The sequence below is a fragment of the Felis catus genome, chromosome D1 (genome assembly GCF_018350175.1).
Source record: "Felis catus isolate Fca126 chromosome D1, F.catus_Fca126_mat1.0, whole genome shotgun sequence".
Lineage (NCBI taxonomy): Eukaryota > Metazoa > Chordata > Mammalia > Carnivora > Felidae > Felis > Felis catus.
Window position 1 is genome coordinate 39,693,097 of NC_058377.1, and position 25,202 is coordinate 39,718,298.

The 25,202-nt window shown below is 44.3% G+C and overlaps 1 protein-coding gene across 3 annotated transcripts in view; it reads right to left on the bottom strand.

Moving 5' to 3' along the window:
* The window catches only part of HEPHL1 (hephaestin like 1), an 83,193-nt gene extending 63,909 nt beyond the window's left edge, over window positions 1–19,284 (bottom strand). For 2 of the 3 annotated variants that reach the window (XM_003992613.6, XR_006586199.1), the window contains exons 1-2: window positions 19,076–19,284; window positions 4,257–4,501 (exon numbers count right to left, since the gene is read on the bottom strand). In XM_003992613.6, coding sequence (XP_003992662.1) covers window positions 4,257–4,501; window positions 19,076–19,245 — 415 coding nt within the window. In that variant the 5' untranslated portion in view covers window positions 19,246–19,284. Of the gene's footprint in view, window positions 1–4,256; window positions 4,502–9,396; window positions 9,599–19,075 lie in introns of those variants that run through there. The other variant, XM_045038597.1, reaches the window with a different exon arrangement.
* Between the last annotated feature and the right edge of the window lie 5,918 nt (window positions 19,285–25,202).

Here is a 25,202-nt window from a genome sequence, read left to right on the forward strand (position 1 = left end):
TAATTTAAAAAAATTTTTTTTACATTTATTTATTTTTGAGAGACAGAGAGAGGCAGAGAGACAGAGCACAAGCTGGGGCGGGGAGGGGGGGTGCGGGTGGGCAGAGAGAGAATGAGACATGGAATCTGAAGCAGGCTCCAGGCTCTGAGCTGTCAGCACAGAGCCTGATGCCGGCCTCAAACTCACAAACCGTGAGATCATGACCTGAGCCCAAGTCAGACACTTAACCAACTGAGCCACCCAGGTGCCCCACAAGACATTTTTAAAAGCGATCATTTTTCAGGTAAGAGACAAGTAGGAGGAATTTTTACTTTTCATACTTCTCTGTACTCTTAAAATTTTCTAACCATGTTCACATACTACTTTTTGTTTAATTTTTTTATTTTGAACTCATTTTAGTGGATATGTAGGAAATCAGAATGTAAGATATTTTCCCCTTCTTTATTCTTCTCTGAATTAAAAAGATAAAAATAAAATTTCTGTGCAAATAGTCCTGATACTTAACTATATTCGTATGGAGATCAAGAAAGCACTAGTTAATTCTATTATTAAGTGAGATAATGCATGTAAGAGCTCTAGCATAGGCATTGGCATATTAGTAATTGCTTAATCAATGTTAGTCCCACCTACCTACTTCTTCTGAGTTCATTCTCTACCTCTCCCCAGATGAATATCTTGGAAGCAACAAGTGTGTAATTTACTCATTTTTACAGCCCCAGTATCCAGCACTGGGTCTAGTTCACAGTAAACACTAAGTTGAACTGAGCAGGGACTTCAAGACTACCAGGCTTGCAGGGCGCCTGGGTGGCTCAATCAGTTAAATGTCTGACTCTTGATTTTGGCTCTGGTTATGATTTCACAGTTCATGAGTTGGAGCCCCACATCAAGTTCCATGATGACAACAAAAAAGTCTGCTTGGGATCCTCTCTTTACCTCTCTCTCTCTGCTCTTCCGTCTTTCTCTCTCTCTCAAAAAAAAATAATAAATAAACTTAAAGAAAAAAAAAAAAGACTAGCAGGCGTGCAACTATAGCCAAGAGAAAAATTCATTAGAAGAGAGTGTGATAGCTGATCCTCTCCCCCAAAAGTAATCATAAAGTTGAAAGAAATGGAGAAAAATGACCATTTCAGTGCTCTGGAAATCAAATCAAGGCACCCAGCAATGTTTTCACTTGAAAAATTGTTGCACATGTTTATACACATATTCCTGGCTGACTCTAATGCTATGTGCTCGTAAAGAGGAGAAGCAAAGAGCCCAGCAAAAACTAAAATCCAAGGCAGACAAAAACCATCACAACTTTGAATGAGTTTTTTATCCACCCACAATTTCAACGGCAGAGAACTAAAGATTTACTGATGCTTAACCACAACCTCTGTCCAATAACTTTCTGACTTCAAAGCTAAGCAGATGTAGAGGTGACCCTTAGCAACCAGCCTTAAAAACAAATACAAGAAAAAAGAAAGAGCAGAAACCTTGGTGGCCTCATGCTATAGGGAAGACAGATATCACAGATTTAGTCCAGATAAGTTACTCAATAATAAAGCAAACAAACAGGAAAAACAACCTTGGATAAGGGAGGGATCCCAATCCAGAGTTGCTTCAATATATTCTCAAAAAATTCCAGTTTTCAATAGCAACAACAAAATAAAAGAAACAAGAAAGTGTGACTCATTCTCAGGGGAAAAAAAGCAGCCAATAGAAACTATCTCTAAGTGCCTCTAGATGTTAAATTTAGCAGATAAGGACTTTAAAGCAGCTATTATAAAAATGTTCAAGCAATTAAAAGAAACTATATTTAAATAATTAAATAAAAGTAGGACAAAATGATTCAACAAATGGAAAACATCCTCAAGGAGATAGAAAATTGAAAAGTACAATAAATGATATAGAACATTTACTAGAGGGGCTCAACAGGGGCTCAACAACAGATTCAAGATGGCAAAAGAATCAATGAACTGGAAGACAGATCAACAGAATTATCCTGTCTGAAAAAGAGGAGGAGGGAAAGATTGAAGAAAATAAACAGAACCTCAGAGGCCTGTGGATCAACACCAAGTGTATTAACATATGCATAGTAGTAGTCCACCAAAGGAGAAAAGACAGAAAAGAGGACAGGAAAAAAACAAAACAGAACAAAAATAAAACAAAACAACAAAAAACAAAAAACAAACAAACAAACAAAAACCTGTTCTTAAGAAATAATGGCCTGAAATTTTTCAAATTTGATGAAAAACATTCATCTTCACATCAAAGAAGCATAATGAACCACAAGTAGAATAAATACAAAGAATCCATACACAGACACATTGTTGTCAAATTGTTAGGGAAAAAAAGGCAAAGATGTAACGTTAAAAACAAGAGAAAAATGACTCATCACATACAGGGGAGCATCAACCTGATTAACAGTTGACTTCCCATCTGAATATTGGGAGATGAGAAGACAGTGGGAAGACAAACTCAAAGTGTTGGGGTGAGGGGGTGGGAAATGCCAGCTGAGAATACCCTATCCAGCAAACCATCCCTTTAAAAAAAGGAAGGGAAAGTAAAGATGTTCTAGATAAACAAAGACTGAGTTTGTTGCTAGAAGACCTGTCTATCATTTGCTAGAATCTTCAGGACAATATTTAATAATGGTGGTGAGAGCAGACATTCTCACCTTGTTCACAATCTTATGAAGAAGGCATTCAGTATCCCTTCCATTAACCATGATCTTATCTGTGGATTTTTCTTAGATAACCTTTAACAGGATGAGGAAGTTCCTATCTGTTTCTAGTTGGAAGTTTTTAATTGATAAGTACTAGATTTTGTTAAATGCCTTTCTGCACCTTTTGAGATGATCATATGGTTTTTGTCCTTTATTCTATTAATATGTTGTATTACACTCATTTATTTTTTAGTATTAAACCAACCTTGCAATCACAGGATAAATTCCATTTGACCATGGTGTATAATTCTCTTTATATGTTGTTGATGTCAGTTTGCTAAAATTTTGTTAAGAATTTTTGTGTCTACATTCATGAGGAATATTGGTCTGTAGTTTTCTTGTGATGTATGTATCTGGCTTTAGCATCAAGATAATGTTTGCCTCATAGGATGAATTTGGAAGTATTCTTCTGTTTCCTGAAAGATTTTGTAAAGGATTCTCATTATTACTATTATTACAGTATTTGATGGAATTTAGAAATGAAACCATCTGAGCCTGGGTTTTTCTTTGAGGGAAGATTTTTTTTTAATTGCTAATTCCATTTCTTTACATTTTGTAGGTCTGTTCAAATTTTTAATTTATTCTTAAGTCAGTTTGGGTAACTTTTGTCTTTCTAGGAAGTTGTCAATTTTATCTAAGTTGTCTCATATTTTGCCATTGGATTGTTTATAATCCTCCTTTACAATCCTTTTAATTTTTGTAAGGTCACAGTGATGTCCTATCTTTCATTCCTGATTTTGGTAATTTGTGCTCTCTTCATCAGGCTAGATAAAGTTTTCTCAATTGTATTAATCTTTTTCAAGGAACCAACTTCTGGCTTAATGTATTTTATATTATTTTTCTGTGTTTTTTTTCTTCCATGAATTTCTGCTCCAATCCTTATTATTCCCTTCTTTCTGCTGGCTTTAGGTTTTGTTTCCTCTTCCTTTTCTAGCTTCTTAAGGTGGAAGCTTGTGTTATTGGTTTGAGACTTTTCTTTTCTCTTGACATAAGTGATTAAATCGCTAAATTTCCTTTTCAATACTTCTTTGGCTGTATACCATAAATTTTGGTAGGGTTTATCTCCATTTTTATTCACTTCAAAATATTTTTACAATCCATCTTGTGATTTATTCTTTGACCTATGGGTCATTTAGAAGTATACTGTTTATTTCCAAATATTTGTAAGAATTTGCAAAATTTCTTTTATTGATTGTGTCAAATTTAATTCCATCGGAGAATATACTTTGCATTCTATCAGTTCTTTAAAACTTATTTAGATTTCTTTTAAGTCTATCGTCTACCCTGAGGAGTGTGCCATGTGCTCTTGTGAAGATGCATTCTTTAGTCAGTGGATGAGATGTTCTATAGATGTCCATTAGGTCAAGGTGGTTGATAGTGTTGTTGAAGTCTTCTATATCAGGGGGAACAGATAGAGATGGGGAGAGAGGAGATGGGAAAAGACAAATGAACACGTGTGATCATTGTCTCTTAGATCCCTTTAACTGAAATGGACAGTTCCCTTACTTACGGAATACAGACAAGACACCAATGATACAGGATTGATATTTACCTTCTGAATCTTTGTTGTAGAAAACGCCGTGCGGATGCAAAGAGTATGGTCGGGAAGCAAAGTTCTTTAAATGAATGACAATCACATCACCCACTTCAGCCCTCAAGATAGGGCCCAGGAATCCAAGCCAGGGAGGTTTCGGGATCTCCGTGGAATAGGTCTCATCTGTGTAATGTCTATAGACAGCCTTTTTGTAAAGACTACCTATCCTGTTGGGCCCTCTTTCGAGAAATAAGGTTGCAAGTCTAAAAATAAGAAAGAAAACATTTTATAATTAACATTAAAAGAGAAATCCTAATAGCTTATTTTAACAGTTTCTAAAGTACTTGAGTGTATGATTTCTTATATGGTGTTGGACACAACCCTCTAAACTCTGTAGAGATGGTGAGATTATCTTTCAGTTACTTTTGAGGAAACTGAGGCTAAGAGAGTAAGTGACAAGCCAAAAGACACAAATAATATTCACAACCAAACTAAACCAAAATGCTCTAAAATCACGCTGTCCGTTTGCCCCTTTGGGTTCAACACGTTCACCTTCAATTTTCTTTTAACAAACACTAAGTAGGTATTGACCATGTTCCCAGCACCTTGCTGTGTGCTATGGAGGGATACAAAAGAGTGTATGACCTAATGGAAAAATTGGGTAGCGGCATACAGCAGTATGTGATTAAGTACCAATTGAGTTGATGGAGTCACACCAGGTCTGAGAGTCTCAGTATTGACTAATGGATTTGTTTGCTTCATCAAGGTTGGGGAAAGCACTATAGATCAAAAAGCCAAAGACACAAGATATTTTCAGAGTTCCGTCCTCATTTCCTCAAAGAGATGACCCAGTGTTTGTAACCAGTGACTCAGATACGAAGCTCCCAAGCAGCTCCTACCACAAAGCTGTCCAGCAGTCTCAGGTATGAATGGTAGCTTTGCCCACCCCGCAGGCTCTTCAGGATGACGGGGCCAGCTATCAGCGTGTCAAGCAGCCAGGCATCCAGCCCACCATGGAGCAGCAGATAGGGGTGTAGGTAGAGGGAGGAGAGGGTGTCTGGGTCAAGCAGGGGACAGGGATCCAGTGGCTCAAGTCAAAGCAGGAGCAGCGTTCTTTGGTACATCCAGCCCAGCTTTCTTCCCCGGCCTCATTTCCTCATTTCCTCATTGCCTACCTCCCCTGACCTCACACTTCTGCCAGGCCTCCCGTTCAGCCTCCTCAAAATGCACTGTATCCTTTCCAGCATTCCAAGACTTGCACCCATTCTTTCCCCGCGTCTGGATGTTATTCCCTACTCTCTACCTGTCAAGCACCCTTCTAAATCAGTTGCAACTCTTCCTCCTTTCCCCTTCTGGACACGCACAGAGCTCTGTTCATGCACGAATCACACACTTGCCAAAAACGTGTCACAGTAAGATACGTACATCTCTGGTTTGTGAGCTAATTGAAGACAAAAATCCATCAAATACCTTTTTTTATCGTAATGCTTAGTAATTGCCTAAGAAGCGTTGGTGCTTAGCGGCTTTGGAATAAAGAAAAAGAAAAGCCTTGAATTTGCCCCCAGATTGGCAGATTAAAACTGGGATAATTTTGCAAACTACATTTGCAGAAAAGGGTATGTGGCCATTCTTGACCTTGAGTATTCTCCAGGCCAGGGATGGCAGATAGGTTTTAACTTGTGCACCAAATCTGATTGACTGGTAGTGACTGCTTAGGGGAAAAAGTCAAGGTTGAGTTCAAGCAGGCGGAAGAATGAACCCCTCGGGATGTGTACCGTGGATGTGGGGTGGGAGGCATGCTTGGTTGCTCTCTTTGCTCTACACAGACTGCCAGGTAGCGGGATACCTTGGGGTCTTCGGGTGTGGCCTTCTCTACAACTGGATGACAGAATTCTATCACTACTGGCAGAACATACACCGAGTTGTTCTCTCGTAGTAGCAATAGTGAGGGAATAAGCTCCTCATTGTTTGTTTCTCAGGTCCCTTTGCAGCCAAAATACAGAATACATTCTATCCAATAATGGCTGGGTCCAGGGCAGAGTTTGTGGACACCAGAAAATGTCCAGTGAATATCTCTGAAATCCAACCTGTGACCTTATAAGATTTGGTTTGCTGACCTGTCCTCCAAAGACTGTTTTCTTTCTCCTAAGGACCTACTGACAAACAACCATCTTACTTTTTTGTAATGTATAATCAGACCCTTACAGCACAACAAAATTTAAAACAAAAGCATTTAAACAGAACATAGCATGGTTTTCCAGTCAGATTAAAAGCAATTTCTTGGGGCGTCTGGGTGGCTCAGTCAGTTGAGCATCTGACCCTTGATTTCAGTTCAGATCATGATCTTAGGGTCATGGGATTGAGCCCCATGGGATTCTCTCTCTCTCTCTCTCTCTCTCTCTCTCTCTGCCCATCTCCTCCCCCGCCCCCACCCCACCGACTCAAATAAGTAAATAAGTAAATAAATAGCATTTTCTTCACAGCGTCATTACTTCCTTGTTCTAACCAGCTAGGACATCCAGCTTACTCCAGATCACAGACCATGGTCACACCTGTCAGCAATAAAGCCCTCCTTTTTGTTTTTTTAATAAAATTTTTAAAAATCTTTACTTTGGAGAGAGAGAGACAGAGACAGAGACAGAGTGTGAGCAGGGGAAGGACAGAGAATGAGGGAGGCGTAGAATCTAAAGCAGGCTCCAGGCTCTGAGCTGTCAGCATAGAGTCTGGCAAGGGGCTTGAACTCATGAAACGTGAGTTCATGACCTGAGCTGAAGTCAGACGATTAACCGACTGAACCACCCAGGCACCCCAATAAAGCCCCTTTTAAAGAGACTGGTCTTGGCCTTGGAAGAAGGGAACTTCCCAGAGTTCTCAGCCAAGCCAAATTAAGGGGTGGAGCAGCTAGGCCTCAGCTCTAAAGGGCATTGCCACCTCACTGTAGAGCTGAAGGCATTGCCAGAGGGATAAAATTAACTGGAAATGACATTGGAAGTGGAGAGAATCGCAACTTCTAGAACTTCTCTGGGTGGTGAGTACTGTATATGGTCAGAAAGAATTAGCTGCTTCAGATGGGGCTTGTGAGGTGGAAGGAAGGAGCCCCCCGGGGATGTGTGCACGTAGTAGCGGGTGGTCACCGAAATCCCTTCCGAGAAGGATTGCTCCAGTGACCTGCAGAGTGGGTTCCTTCTTCTGGTGACCAAGGGGATGGTATGAACTGCCACCACCAGGCCACCTTCTTCTCTCCTCGGCACTCAGCCTCGCCTCCAAATAAGAGTTGAGCAAGTATCTGCTGAAGGAGCCCCAATATTATTTATTTTCCCAGAGCCCCAGATTACTAGCCTGGCCAGGCACCCACATGTGTCAACCCTGCCCTGCCCTTAGTGTGGAGTCAGTAGGTGGGAAGTCCCTAGGACAGAGGGGAAACCCATGGATTTAGGCTCCCCTTCAAGGAGCCAGGGACCAGGGGACTAGTCTTCCCAGAGACAGCAAAGGCTCTTTGTCCCCAACCTGCCAGGTTCAGCACCTAAATAATGGGACTAACAAGGTAGGCATCCTGACAAAAGGATTGGAGTATTACCACAGTGATTTTGGTAGCAAAAGCCTGGAAAGACCAAAATGTTCTTCAACTGGTGACTGGAGAAATAAACTATGGCATATTCAGACCACATGGCCAGACAGCAGAATGAGGAGGTTCTACAGGGGGCAATACGGCACAGTCTCCAAGATACCACATGAAAAAAGCAAATTGCAGATCAGCACGTAAAGTATGATCCCACTTCTGTGTTTTTTTTAAACGCTATACACATTTACACATATGCAAAGAAAACATTTGGAAAGTGGCCACGGGAACCATAAAAGTGTAACCGCTGGGCCACGGGCTGAGGCCACAGGCAGGAGTGGGAAGGAATGAGTTTACTCACCCTCTTCGGTACTTGGGCGTGTTTGACTCTATACCTTTTATTTACTTTCATAATAAAAACAAGCTCACATCGGAGCGCCTGGGTGGCTCAGTCGGTTGAGCCTCCGACTTCGGCTCAGGTCATGATCTCACAGTTCGTGGGTTCGAGCCCCACGTCGGGCTCTGTGCTGACAGCTCAGAGCCTGGAGCCTGTTTCAGATTCTGTGTCTCCCTCTCTCTCTGCCCCTCCCCTGTTCGCGCTCTGTCTCTGTCTCAAGAATAAATAAACATTAGAAAAATTAAAAAAAAAAACTTTAATAAAAAAAACAAGCTCACATCTTATTTAGAAGAGAGGGTCCAGGCTGTTAGGCAACTGAGGGGCCAAACTTCTCTTCTCATGTGGCTTCTCCCTCTGAAAACATAGCTGCCACCACAAGGGGTGTTGTTCGAGTGAGTTCTCCTCCACTGGGGGGGTTTAGGGGGGGGGGGGGTACTGGCGCCCTGAGCAGGGAGCACAGCGCCTGCAGCCTGAGTTGGAGGGAAGGCAGTCACTGCCCAACCTCTCTGGCTTGACAAGTCCTCGCTCAGGCATCGAGACCGAGAACTTGGGCACAGACCCCGTGTGTAGACGCTTGGTCTTCTGTGTATCTACCGAGCCTGTGTGTGTCTGCCCCTAAGCAGGCGTTCAACCCTCTTCTGTTCCGTGAGGCAGAAGCCTATCTCCCTGTGCAGGGGAATAGGATAAAAAGTCTGGGCGCCTGACACTGGGGCTTTGGGGCTAGAAGCCCTTAGATTTCCCAGCCTCACTTGCAGCTTGGATGGTCATGTGACACAGTTCTAGCCAATGAGATGTACGCATGTGTCATTCTATGAGACTTCTTCTGGACTCCTCTGGCGCAGACCCTCGCCGTTGTTTGCCCTTCCCCTTTTTCATGCCTGAAATGAAGATACGATGCCGAGCTTCGGCAGCCATCTTGACAGAATGGGGAAGAAGGTCACACCCTACAGAAGGGCAAGTGAAAAGCCAAAGGCATCTGGGACCCTGAAGATTGCCAACCTCTGGCTTTCTCTTGAGTAAACCAAAAAATACATTTGAGCGTTTTTCGGGCTTCTGTTAACCAGCAGCTGAATACAAGTCCTAATGGAATAGGCTGTTCAGGAGGAGGAGGAGGAGGAGGAGGAGGAGGAGGAGGAGGAGGAAGCAGGGGAGAACTGAGTCATCCTCAGGCTGGCTGATTGGCCCCAGAGTAGGAGAGTTACCTGGCTTTATAGCTGACACTGGACCACCCAGGAAGGCAACGACAGAGGAAGAATTAGATATGGAATCACTGGCGTCCTCTGTAGGCTCAGCTTGTTGGGGAAAAGGCTATAAAAAGGTCGTTCATAGGGAGGGCCCTGTCTCTCCACCAGGGTCTGCAGGGAAAGACGGACGTCTGATTCTCCCCGCTTCTCTACTCTTGGCTCCCAGCCTGCGCGGGCACGCATGCGCGCTCTCACACACGCAAATGCGTGCTGAGCAAGAGTTCCCGAGCAGGCGCGAGTTGTCTGGCGGAGCCACCCAAACAAGAGGCAAGCGTATCGGAAGGAGGGCGAATGTTTGTTGACTTCCCACAGTACCTATTACATATGCTGCATATTTTAGCACTGACTTGTAGGTATTGACTTGCTTTGCACATTCCTGGACGTGTCAGTCTTCCCACATAGGGAGCCGATAGTCACCCCGAGACAGGATCAGGTTTTCTAAAGCAGTCGTTCCCCGATGTCCAGCCATGTATCAACTGTCTCAGAATTATTTGGGACGTTTGCCAAAAACTCGGGCCCCCAGGCCCCACTTCAGGGCAACTGAATCACACTTTCTGGCGTGGCATCTTTATTTTTCCTAAGTTCACCGAACGATTCTTAGGGCGGAACTTTCCAGTGCTTACCCATTCTGATTCTTCCTTCCTCCCAGCAGAAGGGGAGAGCAAAGAGCCTCTGCGGATAGGTGGGGCCACGCGCTTTTGGCAAATGGCTGTGAGTGGAAGTGACATGTGTCATTTCTGGGCCGGGGCATTTCATTGCCATTGCAATACCCCCTCACTTCCTCTGCTGTAGGAAAAGCTTACAGTGGAGATAACGAAGCCTGGAGATCCATGCAGCCCCGCTTATTACTTGTCCCAGGAGGACAGGTGTCCTGGAGCCATATGGCCCTGTATGAAGCCGAGCGGGTGAGAAATGTGCCTCTGAGATCTGGGGGTTGTTTGCTGCTATGGCACAACCTGTCCCATTCTAACCCATGCAGTTCTGAATGTGCAGACAAGTTGGGAAATCACGTCTCCGTAGTACTCAGTACAAAACAAAAACCATAGCAGCTATTTGAAACTAGAACACAGTAACTGTTTGAAACCATAGGAACCAGCCAAAGAGGAGAAAATAGGGAGAGATGAAAGTCAGTGAAATCGGTCTTTTTAATGGCTCTGCAGCAAGTTGCTGCTAAGAACGCATTATACCTTCGTAACAGTGGGACAGAAGCTCCATCACGCGTGAGTCTGGGAAGGCGCAACCCTTGCCCAAGAAACAAAAGAAGGTGACCTCAAGGAAGCCGTCCACAGAAAGCAGCCTCGGACACAGCTAGAGAGCACTAGTTGGAACGTCTGTGCTCGTGGACTTTATATGATTTACAGTGTAGCCGCAGGATGGCCCTACTGTGAGGGACTGAGCAATCCCTACCGCTCAGGCTCATCCCTAACCAACATTCTGACGTTTTGACTCAAACTGAGGAGGTATGTATTCTATGCTGCGAAAAAATCCAGTCGGGCTGGAAAATTTCTCATGAGCAACTGCTTGAAAGACAAAATGAGCATATAGAACATTGGCATTGCCAAGGCCACAGGTAATACCGTGAAGGGAGACGCCTTCCAGGAGCAGGTGAGATTAGCCACTGTGAGAAGGGACCTGACTTCGAGAACCATCTAACCGGTGCAGAGATGGGCTTCCAGGTTAGATTCTGAGGAGTTGGTAGCTCACAGCACATGTGCACCTCACCAGCACCTCTGTCCCTGACAACCTGGATCCTTCAGTCAGATTTTTCCCCCCATCCATTCAACTACTGAGCAATTGTTAAACCTCCGTTTTATTTTATTTTATTTTTTTGTTTATTTTTGAGACAGAGAGAGACAGAGCATGAACGGGGGAGGGGCAGAGAGAGAGGGAGACACAGAATCGGAAGCAGGCTCCAGGCTCTGAGCCATCAGCCCAGAGCCCGATGCGGGGCTCAAACTCACAGACCGCGAGATCGTGACCCGGGCTGAAGTCGGACGCTCAACCGACTGAGCCACCCAGGCGCCCCATAAACCTCCGTTTTAAATAGGACACTACACTAGAAACTGGGGCAAAGATGTGTGAATGTCAGTCTCTGCATTCAAGAGGTTTACCATCTGGCTGGGAAGCCAAAACGTAGACAGGAGAGTAAATAGCAACCCCCAGTTTTCTATATTGACAGCTGCACCATATAGACCCTGCAGGTGTGAGTGTGTGGAGGGGAGATGGGGTGAAGGGGGGGGTGTGGTCAGAGCAGCAGCAGGGGGTGTGGTCAGAGCAAACATGCGAGAGACCATGATGGTCCCAAGAAGGACGAGCAAAGTTGTTGCCTGAGCTTGAGAAGGGACATTGAGAAAACAGGACCAGATTGGGGCAAGTGCTACTTGGCAAAAGAAGGGTGATGATGGTGACTATGCGCATTCACACTTGGGTGCAGCCACGCCCTCCCTAATTAATGTATTTTAAGCCATCCAATCAATGCGTTCCTCTACACAGTCTCTCACCCTGGTTCCCCTGGCACCACTCAAGTCCTGAGTTCTTCCTTCTCCCACTTCATGTCCCCAGAAGCCCCTCAGAGCACACACAGTTAGGCTAAAAACAGATTTCTGCGGTAAAGGGAAAAGAGAGGAGACTTGAATCCCAGCGTCCCTACTTGATGCTGTGAGATCTTGGGGAAGCAACTTCTCTGAACCCCGGTTTCCTTGGCTGAAAACTGGTGACCATGACAGAGCCATCATGAGGAGAAAAGGAGGCGATATGGAGCCCCCTGCAGAGGATCTGGGAGAGGGGGGTGCTCAGTCGGTGGGAGTTATGGCAAAGCTCTAATTAGAAAGAGGGAAACGTGACCGTTTTCAGTCTCTTTCCCACAAAACTCCTGCTCCCCAGAGACCCCTCAAGATAGGAGAGCTACCATGATGGCTAGCATTTCTTGCACGCAAACCCACAGTGCCAGGCACCGCTTCTGAGCACATTCACGGACCCCATGTCATCTGAGCCTCCTGATCCCCTCCTCCCCAGAGTGGGCTGATAATGGCTTCCAGAGACGAGTCCCAGTCCTGATTCCCTTATTCGGAAAAAGAGTCTTTGCAGATGTGATCAAGTTAAGGATTTTGAGATGAGGAGAAAGATGAGACACACATAGAGAAAGTGATGGGAAAAGGGAGGCAGAAGCCGGAGCCATGGCACCTTGGCACAACCAAGGATCGCCAGCAGCTCCCACCAGAAGCTGGAAAAGTCAGTAAGTGGATTCTCTTTTAAGCCTCCAGAGGGAGTGTGTCCCTGCCAACATCTTTATTTCAGACTTCTGCCTCCAGAAGTAGGATAGAACACGTTTCTGTTGCTTTAAGCCACCTAGTTTGTGATAATTTGTTACGGCAGCCACAGGGAACTCGTATGCCCCCAAAGCAAGTGCTATCATTATCCCCATTTTACTGATGAGCATGTTGAGGCAACGAGAGATTCAGATACTTACTCTGTTGGTGAAACAAGAACTGTAAGCTTGTCAGGTGATGCCGGAGCACACTTCCCCAGCCAGCCAGGCTGCCTTGGCATCTCTGTTAGACCACTGCTGGACTACACTTGGCTAGGGAAACCCACCCTGGGACTCCTGGTCCCCCTGACCTGAGACAGGACATCTGTCACCCCACTGCATGGCATAAAAACCTTTTATGATAATGCCTGGAACCTAGTGAGGGCGCAGTGACGGTTAGCAACTATATTGTCTGCGAGTTCTCTTAAATCCCACTAACCAGGCCTTGGAACCCCCCCTATCTGGAGGCAGGAAAAGGCAGAGGGGGACCAAGAGGGTGTTTGTGATGGATGGGAAGGAAACAGGGAGAAACGGGGTAAGGGAAGGTTGGCAGGGACTGCCTGCTGCCTTGCAATGTTTATGCTCCCCTCCTTCTGAGTAACAGAATCAAAGTCTGCTTTCACTCAGAAAGAAAAACACAAAACTAAAAGCCTGTATTTATGAGCCCCCTTTGTGGCTTTGGGTATCCAGTGAGATGTACATAGAACTGACTGTCTGGGGTTTCCATGAGAGCCCTTTAAAGGGCTAATAGGATAATACAGCAGGAATTTTGTACCCTTTTTACCTTTTCCCTTCCTCTCTTCCTTCCTGGAACATAGACATGAGGGCTGGAGTTCCAGCAGCCATACTGTGACCATGAACTGCCTTAAGGAATCAAGTCACATGCTAAGGATCGTGGGTTATCCAGATGGCTAACAGACGCATGAAAAAATGTTCGACATCACTCATCATCAGAGAAATACAAATCAAAACCACAATGAGATACCACCTCACACCTGTCAGGATGACCAACATTAATAACTCAGGCAACAACAGATGCTGGCGAGGATGTGGAGAAAGAGGATCTCTTTTGCACTGCTGGTGGGAATGCAAACTGGTGCAGCCACTCTGGAAAACAGTATGGAGGTTCCTCAGAAAGTTGAAAATGGAACTACCCTATGATGCAGCAATTACACTACTAGGTATTTATCCAAGGGATACGGGCGTGCTGTTTCGAAGGGGCACATGCATTCTAATGTTTATAGCAGCATTATCAACAATAGCCAAAGTATGGAAGGAGCACAAATGTCCATCGACAGATGAATGGATAAAGAAGATGTGGTATCTATATACAATGGAGTACTACTCGGCAATCAAAAAGAATGAAATCTTGCCATTTACAACAACGTGGATGGAACTAAAGTGTATTATGCTAAGCGAAATCGGTCAATCAGAGAGAGACAAATACCATATGGCTTCACTCACATGGAATTTAAGATACAAAACAGATGAACACAAGGGAAGCAAAAATAATATAAAAACAGGCAGGGGGCAAAACATAAGAGACTCTTCAATATACAGAACCAACTGAGGGTTGCTGGAGGGGTTGTGGGTGGAGGGATGGGCTAAATGGGTGAGGGGCATTAAAGAGGACACTTGTTGGGATGAGCCCTGGGTGTTATATGTAGAGGATGAATCACTGAAATCTGCTCCTGAAATCATTATTGCACTATACGCTAACTAACTTGGATGGGGGTTGAGCAGTGGTCAGCCTCATTCATGGCCAAGGATGGGTTCTGCCTGTGAGTTAGCACCCATGAAAACCCCCACGTTACTGGGAAGAAAAATCCTGCATGTGTGTTGGTTGCCTAATGAGGTCTTTGGTGAGAATTGCAGCTTTAAATAAGGTGACCCCACTCTGGTTCCATTAAAGACAAGGCTTTACCACCGAAGCACAGGTACACCTTAATTAAGCGCTTTATGAGCCCGAACAGGACGGGCACGAATGGATCAAATGCTGACACCATCCCCAGGCAAATCAAAGGAGCCCGGTGTCCCCATTAGGCCCAAAGGGGAACAGGGGAAATATATTCATCTGGATAAAATATTTCCAAATAGAATATAACTCCTAAATTTTGTGCTTTCTAGGAAATATTAGTGCCTACAGTCTCTGTTGTATTTCTGAACTCTATGATTAAGCAGAGGTACCAAGAAGGGAAGTGAAATTGTACCATCTGACTTCTATGGAGTCTTGGAAAAAATGATGTCAGTGTATTCCCTATTTTATCCTCATGAATCAGGATTTATTAGGCTCTTGGCGCTGCCTAATTTTGGTTTCCAAGCTTTTTTCACATCACTGAAACTTTGGCACTCACCATTCTATCCCCCTAATTTTCCCCATCCTCGTAATCAAAGATCAAGCAAGCCAATAACTAAATTGACAAAGGGGTTAGTTTTTGCTTTAATGATTCCAAAGGAATAGCCTTGTGTTCAGTCCTCCATAAATCACTGCCACCAGCGAAGCTCTGTGTGGGTGAGGGGCATTATTACATATACTCTAGGCCTTCCTCTGAGCCATCGTGGCCCCTTTCTTTCAGCTGCAGAGGGGACCAGCGTACCTCAAACACCCACACAGCAATGCAGGGAGAAGAAAACGCCGTGTCCCAGGCTTAAGAAAGACACCAAGCTCCGTGAACGGTGAGGAAGGAAACAGATCAGAATAAGCCAGGGTTGCAGGGAAATCTTTTTGCATAAAAAAGTGGAGATAGTTCTTAAAGAACAGGGGGAAAATCGATAGAGAAAGAAAAATATAGAATATTTCAAAATTTGTCACACATCCGCACTCTCAGACCTTCTCCAACTCTGATTCCTAGACTGAATGTATGCAAATCTTCTCTCTTTCACCATTGGGAAAATCTTTCTAGAACCAGTGAGCCAAGTAAGACGTTTCTCATTCGGTTTCAAAAATTATTTTTGATTCCTTACAATTACGCTTCTCAAGTGATTTTAGGGATTATAGTTCAACTACCTGGTTATGCAAATTAGGGAAATTGATGTTCAGAGAGATGATGTGAAATGTTCAAGGTTTCACAGCAAGTTGGGGGCAGAGCAAGGACTGGAAGTGAGGTCTCCTGATTCCTATGTCAGAATCCTTCCACTCAAAGTGGGACCTAGACCCCTGGCTCTCCTGGACCCCTAAATATCAGGCATTTGTCTGGATCTGAATATCTTCAACAGCAGACTGTCCTCAGAAGTGCAGGAGGCCGAGTGAGAGGCATGGTCACAGTATCCAAGATGACTCCTTGCTTCTGGGGAAATGGCACAAAATAGAATACACGTACTGAACTCCCTATGCCCCACAATTGTGGCATCTTCACACGTGACACCTGTGGCAGCTGTGACACATGTGAATCATGACATGTGTCCTGTGTTCTTCAAGCAAGAGTCAGCAGCCCACTCCAAGTGTTCCCTCTCAGGGGCTTGCCCTGGGCCACCTGTCACACCGGTGGCCTCTGGACACGATTGCTAATAAAAGCCGGTATACACTGTGTAACCCAGGCTCCCCCTTAAGCATCAGGAAGCCGCCCTGCACAAACACCACCCCTTTACCCATGAGAAGGAAATATCTGGGGACTTCGGCATGACGTCTAGAAAGCCAGCTGTGCTTGAAGGGCAAGAGTCCTCTCCTGGGGGGCCACAGCATTTGTTAAACCACCCCACTCTAAACTGATACCGAACCGTGACTCAGCCATGCCTTATCTTTTTTCTTTTTCACCATAATTATTTTCAAACACTTTGTGGTATGCTCTTCAAAGCACCATCTTCTGGCTGAAATGATCAACAGAGTCCCTAACGTCTTCCCGCACTCCGCTTTAGTGGAAACAGCATTGCAGTATTTGGGTATTTAAAGTACTTTGGGTTTTTGAATGAACCCAGGTAACCGGTTTGGCCACAGTATGTCTCTGGGAAGAGTAACCCATGGGACTAAACCTACCTTTGGTAAGAATTGGGACTTTCTAGAAAGTTCCTTCTGCTGGAATCCCCGGCTGCCGTCAAAGCTGAGTTTAATTCAGCAGGAGAGGATTACCTTTACCAAGAAGCAGGTTGTATGGTAAAAAAAAAAAAAAAAAAAAAAAAAAATACGAGCTCTGGAGCAATGTTGAGTTTGGTGCTGCCTTCACTCTGTAAACTCCAACAATACTTAACCTCGGAACCTCAGTTCTCAGTTTGTAAAATGGGAATAATAACATTTGCAAACAATAATGAATTGAAAGTCTCTGGTGAGGGGCACCTGGGTGGCTCAGGTGGTTAAGCGTCCGACTTCGTCTCAGGTCATGATCTCACAGTTTGTGAGTTCGAGCTCCGGATTGGGCTCTATGCTGCCAGCCCAGAGCCTGCTTCCGATTCTGTGTCCCCCTCTCTCTGCCCCTCCGCCACTAGTACTCTGTTTCTCTCTCAAAAATAAATTAAAAGAGAAAGAAAGAAAGAAAGAAAGAAAGAAAGAAAGAAAGAAAGAAAGGAAAGAAAGAAAGAAAGTCAGTCTCTGGTGAAATTCCTCGGTCAGAATAAATGCTCACAAACAGTTCTGCTGATATTTCAGGAGAAAGATAGACTTCTAAGCTTTTTACTCAACCATGTGGAAAGGCAATCCAATATCACATCGTGCTTAAAGACTATATTCACTACTCTCACTGTACACGTCTTGAACAGTCTCATGTTCAATAGCCGCTCACAATGACGATTTCCTATTGAGTTCTTTTTGAGGACAGCAGAGCTCTATTTTGGGAAAGGTTACTGGCAGTTAGGGTAACCTCTCGCTCCCATATCCATTTGTCACAGTAAACACTACCACAACCAATGGTCAGCAGATATGAGATTGAAGGAAGTCAAGAGCTCTCTGTGGAAACAGCCCCCTGGACATTAAGTTTCCTGGTTCAAGGCTTTAGGAAGATCCTTTCTCGGCAGCCTGGCTGGCATGAGTTTTATCCTTCTCTAACCAAACATGACTAGGCCACCTTTGTATTGTTAGAAAACCCGGAAGATGTGTGTCTAAGCCAACTGGCTCTTTGGTCTTTCCTCAAGGCAAGGGGACTTCTTGGGAGCCTTGTTGGGAGGTCTTTCCTCAAGCCTTAAAGACTTGTTGGGAGACCCCATGGTATTCCTGAATGTTAGCGACTAACTTCATCCTTAGAAAGTAGAACTTGGATGTTGAGCGTACTGAGCTCTGCCTAGCAGAAAGAAGCCAGTATGTCTGTATATCCAACAGTGGCTGCCAGAACATCTCATAAGATGTTCTGAGAACCACGAAGTTGAAAGTATGAATTACAGCTTCTAAAGCCGGGAGCTAATTTCAGAGGGAGCTCCGGGAAACAAATAAGAGATACAAGACACTGGACCCCGAGAGAGAGAGGAAGGGCGAGGGCTATTTTCTGCAAAAAAAAAATTAAAAATCAGAGAAACACAACACTCTGATACCATCTTACCCAGCTATGCCACAGGCCTGGGGACTAGAATATTTCTCTAAGGTGGCTGTAACAAACCTTTCACCAGTGAAAAAGCCATTTCTGAAAGCCTCAGGGAAACTCTTAAAATACCAGCCAAATCTATTGTAACTGCCCCTCTTTAAAAAAAAAATTTTTTTAAGTTTATTTATTTTGGGGACAGAGAGAGACAGAGCATGAACGGGGGAGGGGCAGAGAGAGAGGGAGACACAGAATCGGAAACAGGCTCCAGGCTCCGAGCCATCAGCCCAGAGCCTGACGAGGGGCTCGAACTCCCAGACCACGAGATCGTGACCTGGCTGAAGTCGGACGCTTAACCGACTGAGCCACCCAGGCGCCCCAGCCCCTCTTTTAAATGTTGCAAAAGAAAAACAAAACAGAACTACCTATGGCATATTTTACTTATCTCCAGTCCTCATTCCAAAAATAAAAACTTAGAAAACACCGTGTTTTAACGGTAAAGAATTCGTAAAAGTTCTCAAATGCTCATCCCAAGGGTCGCTGTTAATTTTTTTTTTTAACATACTGAGCCCAGAACCCCCTGGAAGTCCCTAGTAGTGCTCAGCGAAAATGTTCCTTTTATAGAGTGAGCCATTATTGAAAACACCTGGTTGTGTAGCGAGTGCTTCACAGAGAAGGCTGTGAATAGACAGCTCAACAAATAGGTAGGGCTAAGAATGTCGACATTACATACCCTCCCTTGTGAGGGCCCTCCAGACCAACACAAAACCCCTTCACTTGGTTTAGATCAACCCCTCCCCATTATAACCACCCAAGGACTATAACCTAAATGCGAAGGCAAGAAAAAAAGCCAAACCTAGGAGTCTACGGGAACCCCAACTTTACTCACTTGTCTTCTGAAAAACTTTCCCCAGTAATAACGTTCTTTCCTTGGGGCACATAGTTCCAGTATTCTTCCACAATCCCAATGTGGTATGTTCTGGTAACTGCACCAACCAGCCCAGACAGACCCAGGAATGTGAAGAGAAAGACGCAGTCAGCCTGCTGCTTCCGAGGCATTTGTGGATGTAACTCAGGCAGGCAGCCTGCACAGGAGGCAGCCCGGCCTGTCCCTCCCCCTCACTTGAAGCTAATTATAAATAAGGAATGAGCGAGGCCCAGCTCCTCCCCCTTAGGTGGCTTGGGGTTGGGACAGAGACTGACAACTTGTGTAAGTAGCGCGAACAATGAGGGGAGTTCGATGATGACAAAACGTTTGCCTGCCATCCAAGAAATGTGTAGCTGGCTTATTTATTTAGCACCCAAGCCAAACAGGCCTGTTTCTGTAAGTTTTGGTGCACGGCTGTGACATTAGTCATTCATTTTTGCCAGGAATGGGAGTGCAACAAGTTGGGCTAATGGGTTTCCTCCCTTCTTCCTCGTTTTTTTCTCCACACCTATTATAGGAACATATTAAAATCTGGAAACTGGGCTGGCCTGAGTGGACCATCAGGAAAGTTCCTGAGCACCAAAGAAAGCTTCATCTCTGATGGGAGGGCAGAGGGAGTGATGTAATCCCCCTCCGCCATCTCCAACTTGTTTTATGAGGCTACATGAAACAATCAACTCACATCATAAAGTTTATAACAACATTGTAAAACCTCACTAATTCTCCATTTGGTCATGCACCATCTCCCCCAAATTCTCTCAAATCTTACCAGCAAAAACGAGGAGCTCAATTACTCAGTTCAGCCAAAATTTTAGAGGTCATCACCCTCAGTGAGCTGCCTTTGTAAGGATGAATGAAAATGCTGCAGGAGGAGGACCCTTCAGGCACATGAAGATAAAATTCTGTAGCAGGTGTTTGAGTCAAAAAGGCGAAGGGAGTACTTACTCTTCTGTGTGCTCTAATCTGTGGCCTAGAATCTTGACAGAGACCTTGTCCAACCCTGGAGGAGCGCCAATCTGATCGCCATGAAGAGTTGCTCTGGAGGCAGCAGCCATGGAATAAGAAGACAGCCTTCTGGCTTGGCTTTGAGATCGGCAGACCTGTGTTTGAATCCAGTCCCACCACATAGTGGCATTGAAGAGTCACTCGCCCTCTCTAAGCCTGGATCTGTAACACAGGGATGGAGGGACTGTTAAGGAGGTTTAAAGGATGACAGAGCAGCAAATCTAGATGATCTTGGGTTTGATGATGAGCTTTTCAATACAACACCAGAGGCATAGTGCATGAAAGAAACAACTGCTGAGCTAGACTCAAAAAGTAAAAATTCCTGCTCCGTGAAAGTTGCTGCCAAGTGAATGAGTACAGAAACTCCAGACTAGGAAATATTTTGCCAAAAGACATCTGATAAAGGACTGTTATCCAGCATATACAAAAACTTTTAAAAACTCAGCAACAAGAAAACAAACAAGCTGATTTAAAAAATGGGTAAAAGGTCTCAAGAGACACCCCATCAGAGAAGATATACAGATGGAAAATAAGCATAGGAAAAGATGCTCCACATCACATGCTATCGGGGAAAGGCAAATTAAAGCAACAATGAGATACCACTACGCAACTATTAGAATGGCCAAAATCTGGAACACTGACTACACCAAATGCTGCGTGTGAAGCAACAGGAACACTCATTCATTGCTGATGGGAATGCAGAATGATACGGCCACTTGGGAAGACATTTTGGCCCTTTCTTACGGAACTAAACATACGAATGGAACATTCTCCAGAATTGAGTACGTGAATAGGCCACAAAACGAATCTCAAGAAACTCAAAAAGATTTTTTTAAAAAACCTAAATATACAGCACACATTAAATATCTTACAGGTTTATTTGTCAATTATACCTCAATAAAACAAACAAACAAGGGGCGCCTGGGTGGCGCAGTCGGTTAAGCGTCCGACTTCAGCCAGGTCACGATCTCGCGGTCCGTGAGTTTGAGCCCCGCGTCGGGCTCTGGGCTGATGGCTCAGAGCCTGGAACCTGTTTCCGATTCTGTGTCTCCCTCTCTCTCTGCCCCTCCCCTGTTCATGCTTTGTCTCTCTCTGTCCCAAAATAAATAAACGTTGAAAAAAAATTTAAAACAAACAAACAAACAAACAAACAAAACCTCTTCCCATATGACACAGCAGTTATGCTCTTGGGTATTTACCCAAAGGACTTGAAAACTTATTCCATACAAAAACCTTCACATGAATGGTTACAACAGCTTTATTCATAATCGTCCAACCTTGGAAGCAACCAAGATGTCCTTCAGTAGGTTAGTAAGTAAATAAACTATGGCACATCCCAACACTGGAATATTATGCAGCATTAAAAGGAAACAAGCTAATATTCTATAAGAATATTATAAAATATAAGAATTATTATATTATATACTATATTATATATAATATTATGGAATATAAGAAAATATTCTATAAGATATTATAATGATACATCCATGTCATTATACATTTGTCTAAACCCATAGAAAGCACAACACCCAGCGTGAACCCTAATGTAAACTATGGACTTTGGGTGATGTCTCAATGTGATTCATCAGTTATAACAACTGAACCATGATGGTGGGGGATGTGGATACTAGGGAAAGCTAAGCATGTGTGGGAAAGCTCTGTACCTTCTGCTCAACATTTCTGTGAACCTACAACCACTCTAAAAAAAGACAATCTATGTTAAAAAGTATATATATTTAAAAAGATGTCTGCAGGGGCGCCTGGGTGGCGCAGTCGGTTAAGCGTCCGACTTCAGCCAGGTCACGATCTCGCGGTCCGTGAGTTCGAGCCCCGCGTCAGGCTCCAGGCTGATGGCTCGGAGCCTGGAGCCTGTTTCCGATTCTGTGTCTCCCTCTCTCTCTGCCCCTCCCCCATTCATGCTCTGTCTCTCTTTGTCCCAAAAATAAATAAACGTTGAAAAAAAAAAAAAGATGTCTGCAAAGTTCCTATCATGGCTCCAGCATAGAGTAGGTGTGCAATAAATGTTCAATTCGTTCTTCCCCATCCACACCCCCTTAAGAGAGACTCCCTCAGCCTCTGTGATGACAGAATGCCATCTCCAGTCTTCTGCTTTCTTCCCAGGAGTCCCATCCACCATATCTCCCACAAGCCTCAAGTAAGAGAGTCCCTTTTCTTTAAATTATAGATACCTCAGAGATGTGCTGCAGCATGAGTTTTGAATTAACATCCATATTAGGTGATAAAATACATGCTGAGTATTCTGTTTCATAACCAGGCTCTTAACATCTTGGCCATATTGATTTGTTTTTACGTCAAGACACTTACAGAGTAATTGCCATAGCACATTTCCCTTTAACTGAAATCTACTCTTCAATATGCATTTGGAAGCTTTGCGTGAGTTTGTCACTAATAGCTACTACAGAGGAAGGACTCACAGGGTGAATCGGAGCATGGCCTCAAGAGAAATAGGGCTTCAGGAGTTTTTGGAATCTGGATATGTCTTGGGCCGAATAGCTTTGTGTTTATACCCTAGAGAAGCAGATTATTTTTCTTTCTTTCTTTCTTTCTTTCTTTCTTTCTTTCTTTCTTTCTTTCTTTCTTTCTTCCTTTTTCTTCTTTCTTTCTTTCTTTCTTTCTTTCTTTCTTTCTTTCTTTCTTTCTTTCTTTCTTTCTTCTTTCTTTCACATAAGTGGTAGAGGGAGAGAGAGAACCCCAAGCAGGCTCCATGCCCAGCACGGAGCCCAATGCAGGACTCGCTCTCACAACCCTGAGATCATAACCCAAGCCAAAATCAAGAGTCAGATGCTCAACCAACCGAGCCACTCAGACACCCCAGAAGCAGATTATTTTAGGTCAAACAGGCTTGATGTGGCATCAAAAAATTCATTAGGATATAGTCCACTGCAATTGGGGGAGTCGGGGGGTGGGCAGAAGAAACAGAGGTATAAGTGGCACAGATCGAAGACACAAAAGAGTTAACTTTCCTACCTGGGACCCTGAATGCATGCGATTGAGTCCCTGAGGAAGGCATCACCTAACTTCTGATTCACACCAAGACTTGACAGAGGATACAAGAGACCCGAAGCCCCAGAGTTCTGGCAGCGGACTGGGGCGTTCAATCTGTCTGGAGCTAAGAGTGTGGTTCCTGAGGGGCAAAAGAGACAGGGAAACAGTTTACTGAAAGCAGTGAAATCGCATCTGGAAAACACTCTGAAATTCTTCTTTACCCTGGGACAACGAAGATGCTCAGCAAGGAACTAAATTGCATAAGAGCTAGAAGAAAGGGAAGTAACTGGTGTAAGTGAATGCAGTGTCCCTATGACACTCATTTCTGAGAACCCAAAGTTAAATACAAGACGTGGTGGGCAGTGGCTGGCGTTTGATTAGGAAATCTGTGAGTGATAACACTGACATGTATTTTCAACTCCCTTGGACACAAATCATACATAAATAAAGCAGAGAAACCCAGTGTCTATAGAGCATTGACTGTGTGAGATGACAGTCCATTATTTCCTCAATACACTCACCAGGTTGAGATACGGCCAATTTGATGGCATGCATTGATAGAAGAGAAAGATAGTCTTGCATCAAATCAGATTTCTCTGAAACAGAGTACAGGATATTCCAACAACAAAACTGTTCATGGGAGAAACCAATTCAGAGAAATAGTATTCTAGCTAGCCTTAGCTGAGGTGTCATTTTAAATAATAAAGGGTCAAAGGCGAAGTTGGCTATCCCACTCTTTATTTTTTTCTATAAATATTTTTTCAACGTTTATTTATTTTTGGGACAGAGAGAGACAGAGCATGAACGGGGGAGGGGCAGAGAGAGAGGGAGACACAGAATCGGAAACAGGCTCCAGGCTCTGAGCCATCAGCCCAGAGCCCAACGCGGGGCTCGAACTCACAGACCGCGAGATCGTGACCTGGCTGAAGTCGGACGCTTAACCGACTGCACCACCCAGGCGCCCCTATAAATATTTTTTCTATAAATTTCTATAAATAAACCAGTTACAATATGACAATGGAAAATGTATTTTTTATTAATATAATTTATTGTCAAATTGGCTTACAGACAACACCCAGTGCTCATTCCAACCCAACAAGTGCTCTCCTCAATGCCCATTTCCCCTCTCCCCCACCCTCCCATCCACCCTCAGTTTGTTTTCTGTATTTAAGAGTCTCATGGTTTGCCTCCCTCCCTCCCTCTCTGTTTGTAACTAGTTTTCCCCCTCCCCTTCCCCCATGGTCTTCTGTTAAGTTTCTCAAGATCCACATATGAGTGAAAACATATGATATCTGTCCTTCTCCGGCTTTGTGTGTGTTTTGGGAACTACATTAAATATTCCTTAAGTGATTCTTGATATCCTAAACTCAGATTGAAAATTCCCATCAGTCTTACTCCCCTGCCAGGTTGTGGCTCTCGGGCCTCACCAGGACCCTCAGTTCCTGGACGGCACCTCATTATTTCTCACCTGGAATTCTATAGCTTCCTAACCCTTCTGTCTGAGGCCAGAGTGACCTTCCTGAATGCAGATAGCAGCACATCCCCCCACGGCTTCAGAGTTTTCAGTTGCTCCTGTGGCCTTCAGGATAAGGCTGACAGCTTTGACTTGACTTTCAAGGCTGGTCCTGATCTGACTCCTGGGGACTGGGACCTCTCCTCAACACTTCATCCATGCTCTGATGATGATCGTGATCATGGCAACGAGTGCGCCCTTCATTTGTGCTTCTGTCAAGACTCCGTGGGTGCCTCTGCCATTGCATTTATCACACACATGGTAATCACCTGTTTGTTCGTCTGCCTTCCCACACAAACACTCAGCACGGGCTCCTTATGGGCAGGGACTGGGCCTTGCTCGTATTTGTGTTCCCTGTGTCTGCTGTTAAATGGTGAACCAATGCATGGGTGAATGAATGATTGGATGCTTACCGATATGCACCCCAGGTGTATTGTGCAGTGGTTTCCATACAAAGCCTTCTCCATACACCATCTCATCTAATTATTAAAACAACCCTATTAAGGGTGCACCATTTTCATCCCTGTTTTCCAAATGAGGAAACTCTAAGGTTAGAAAGGT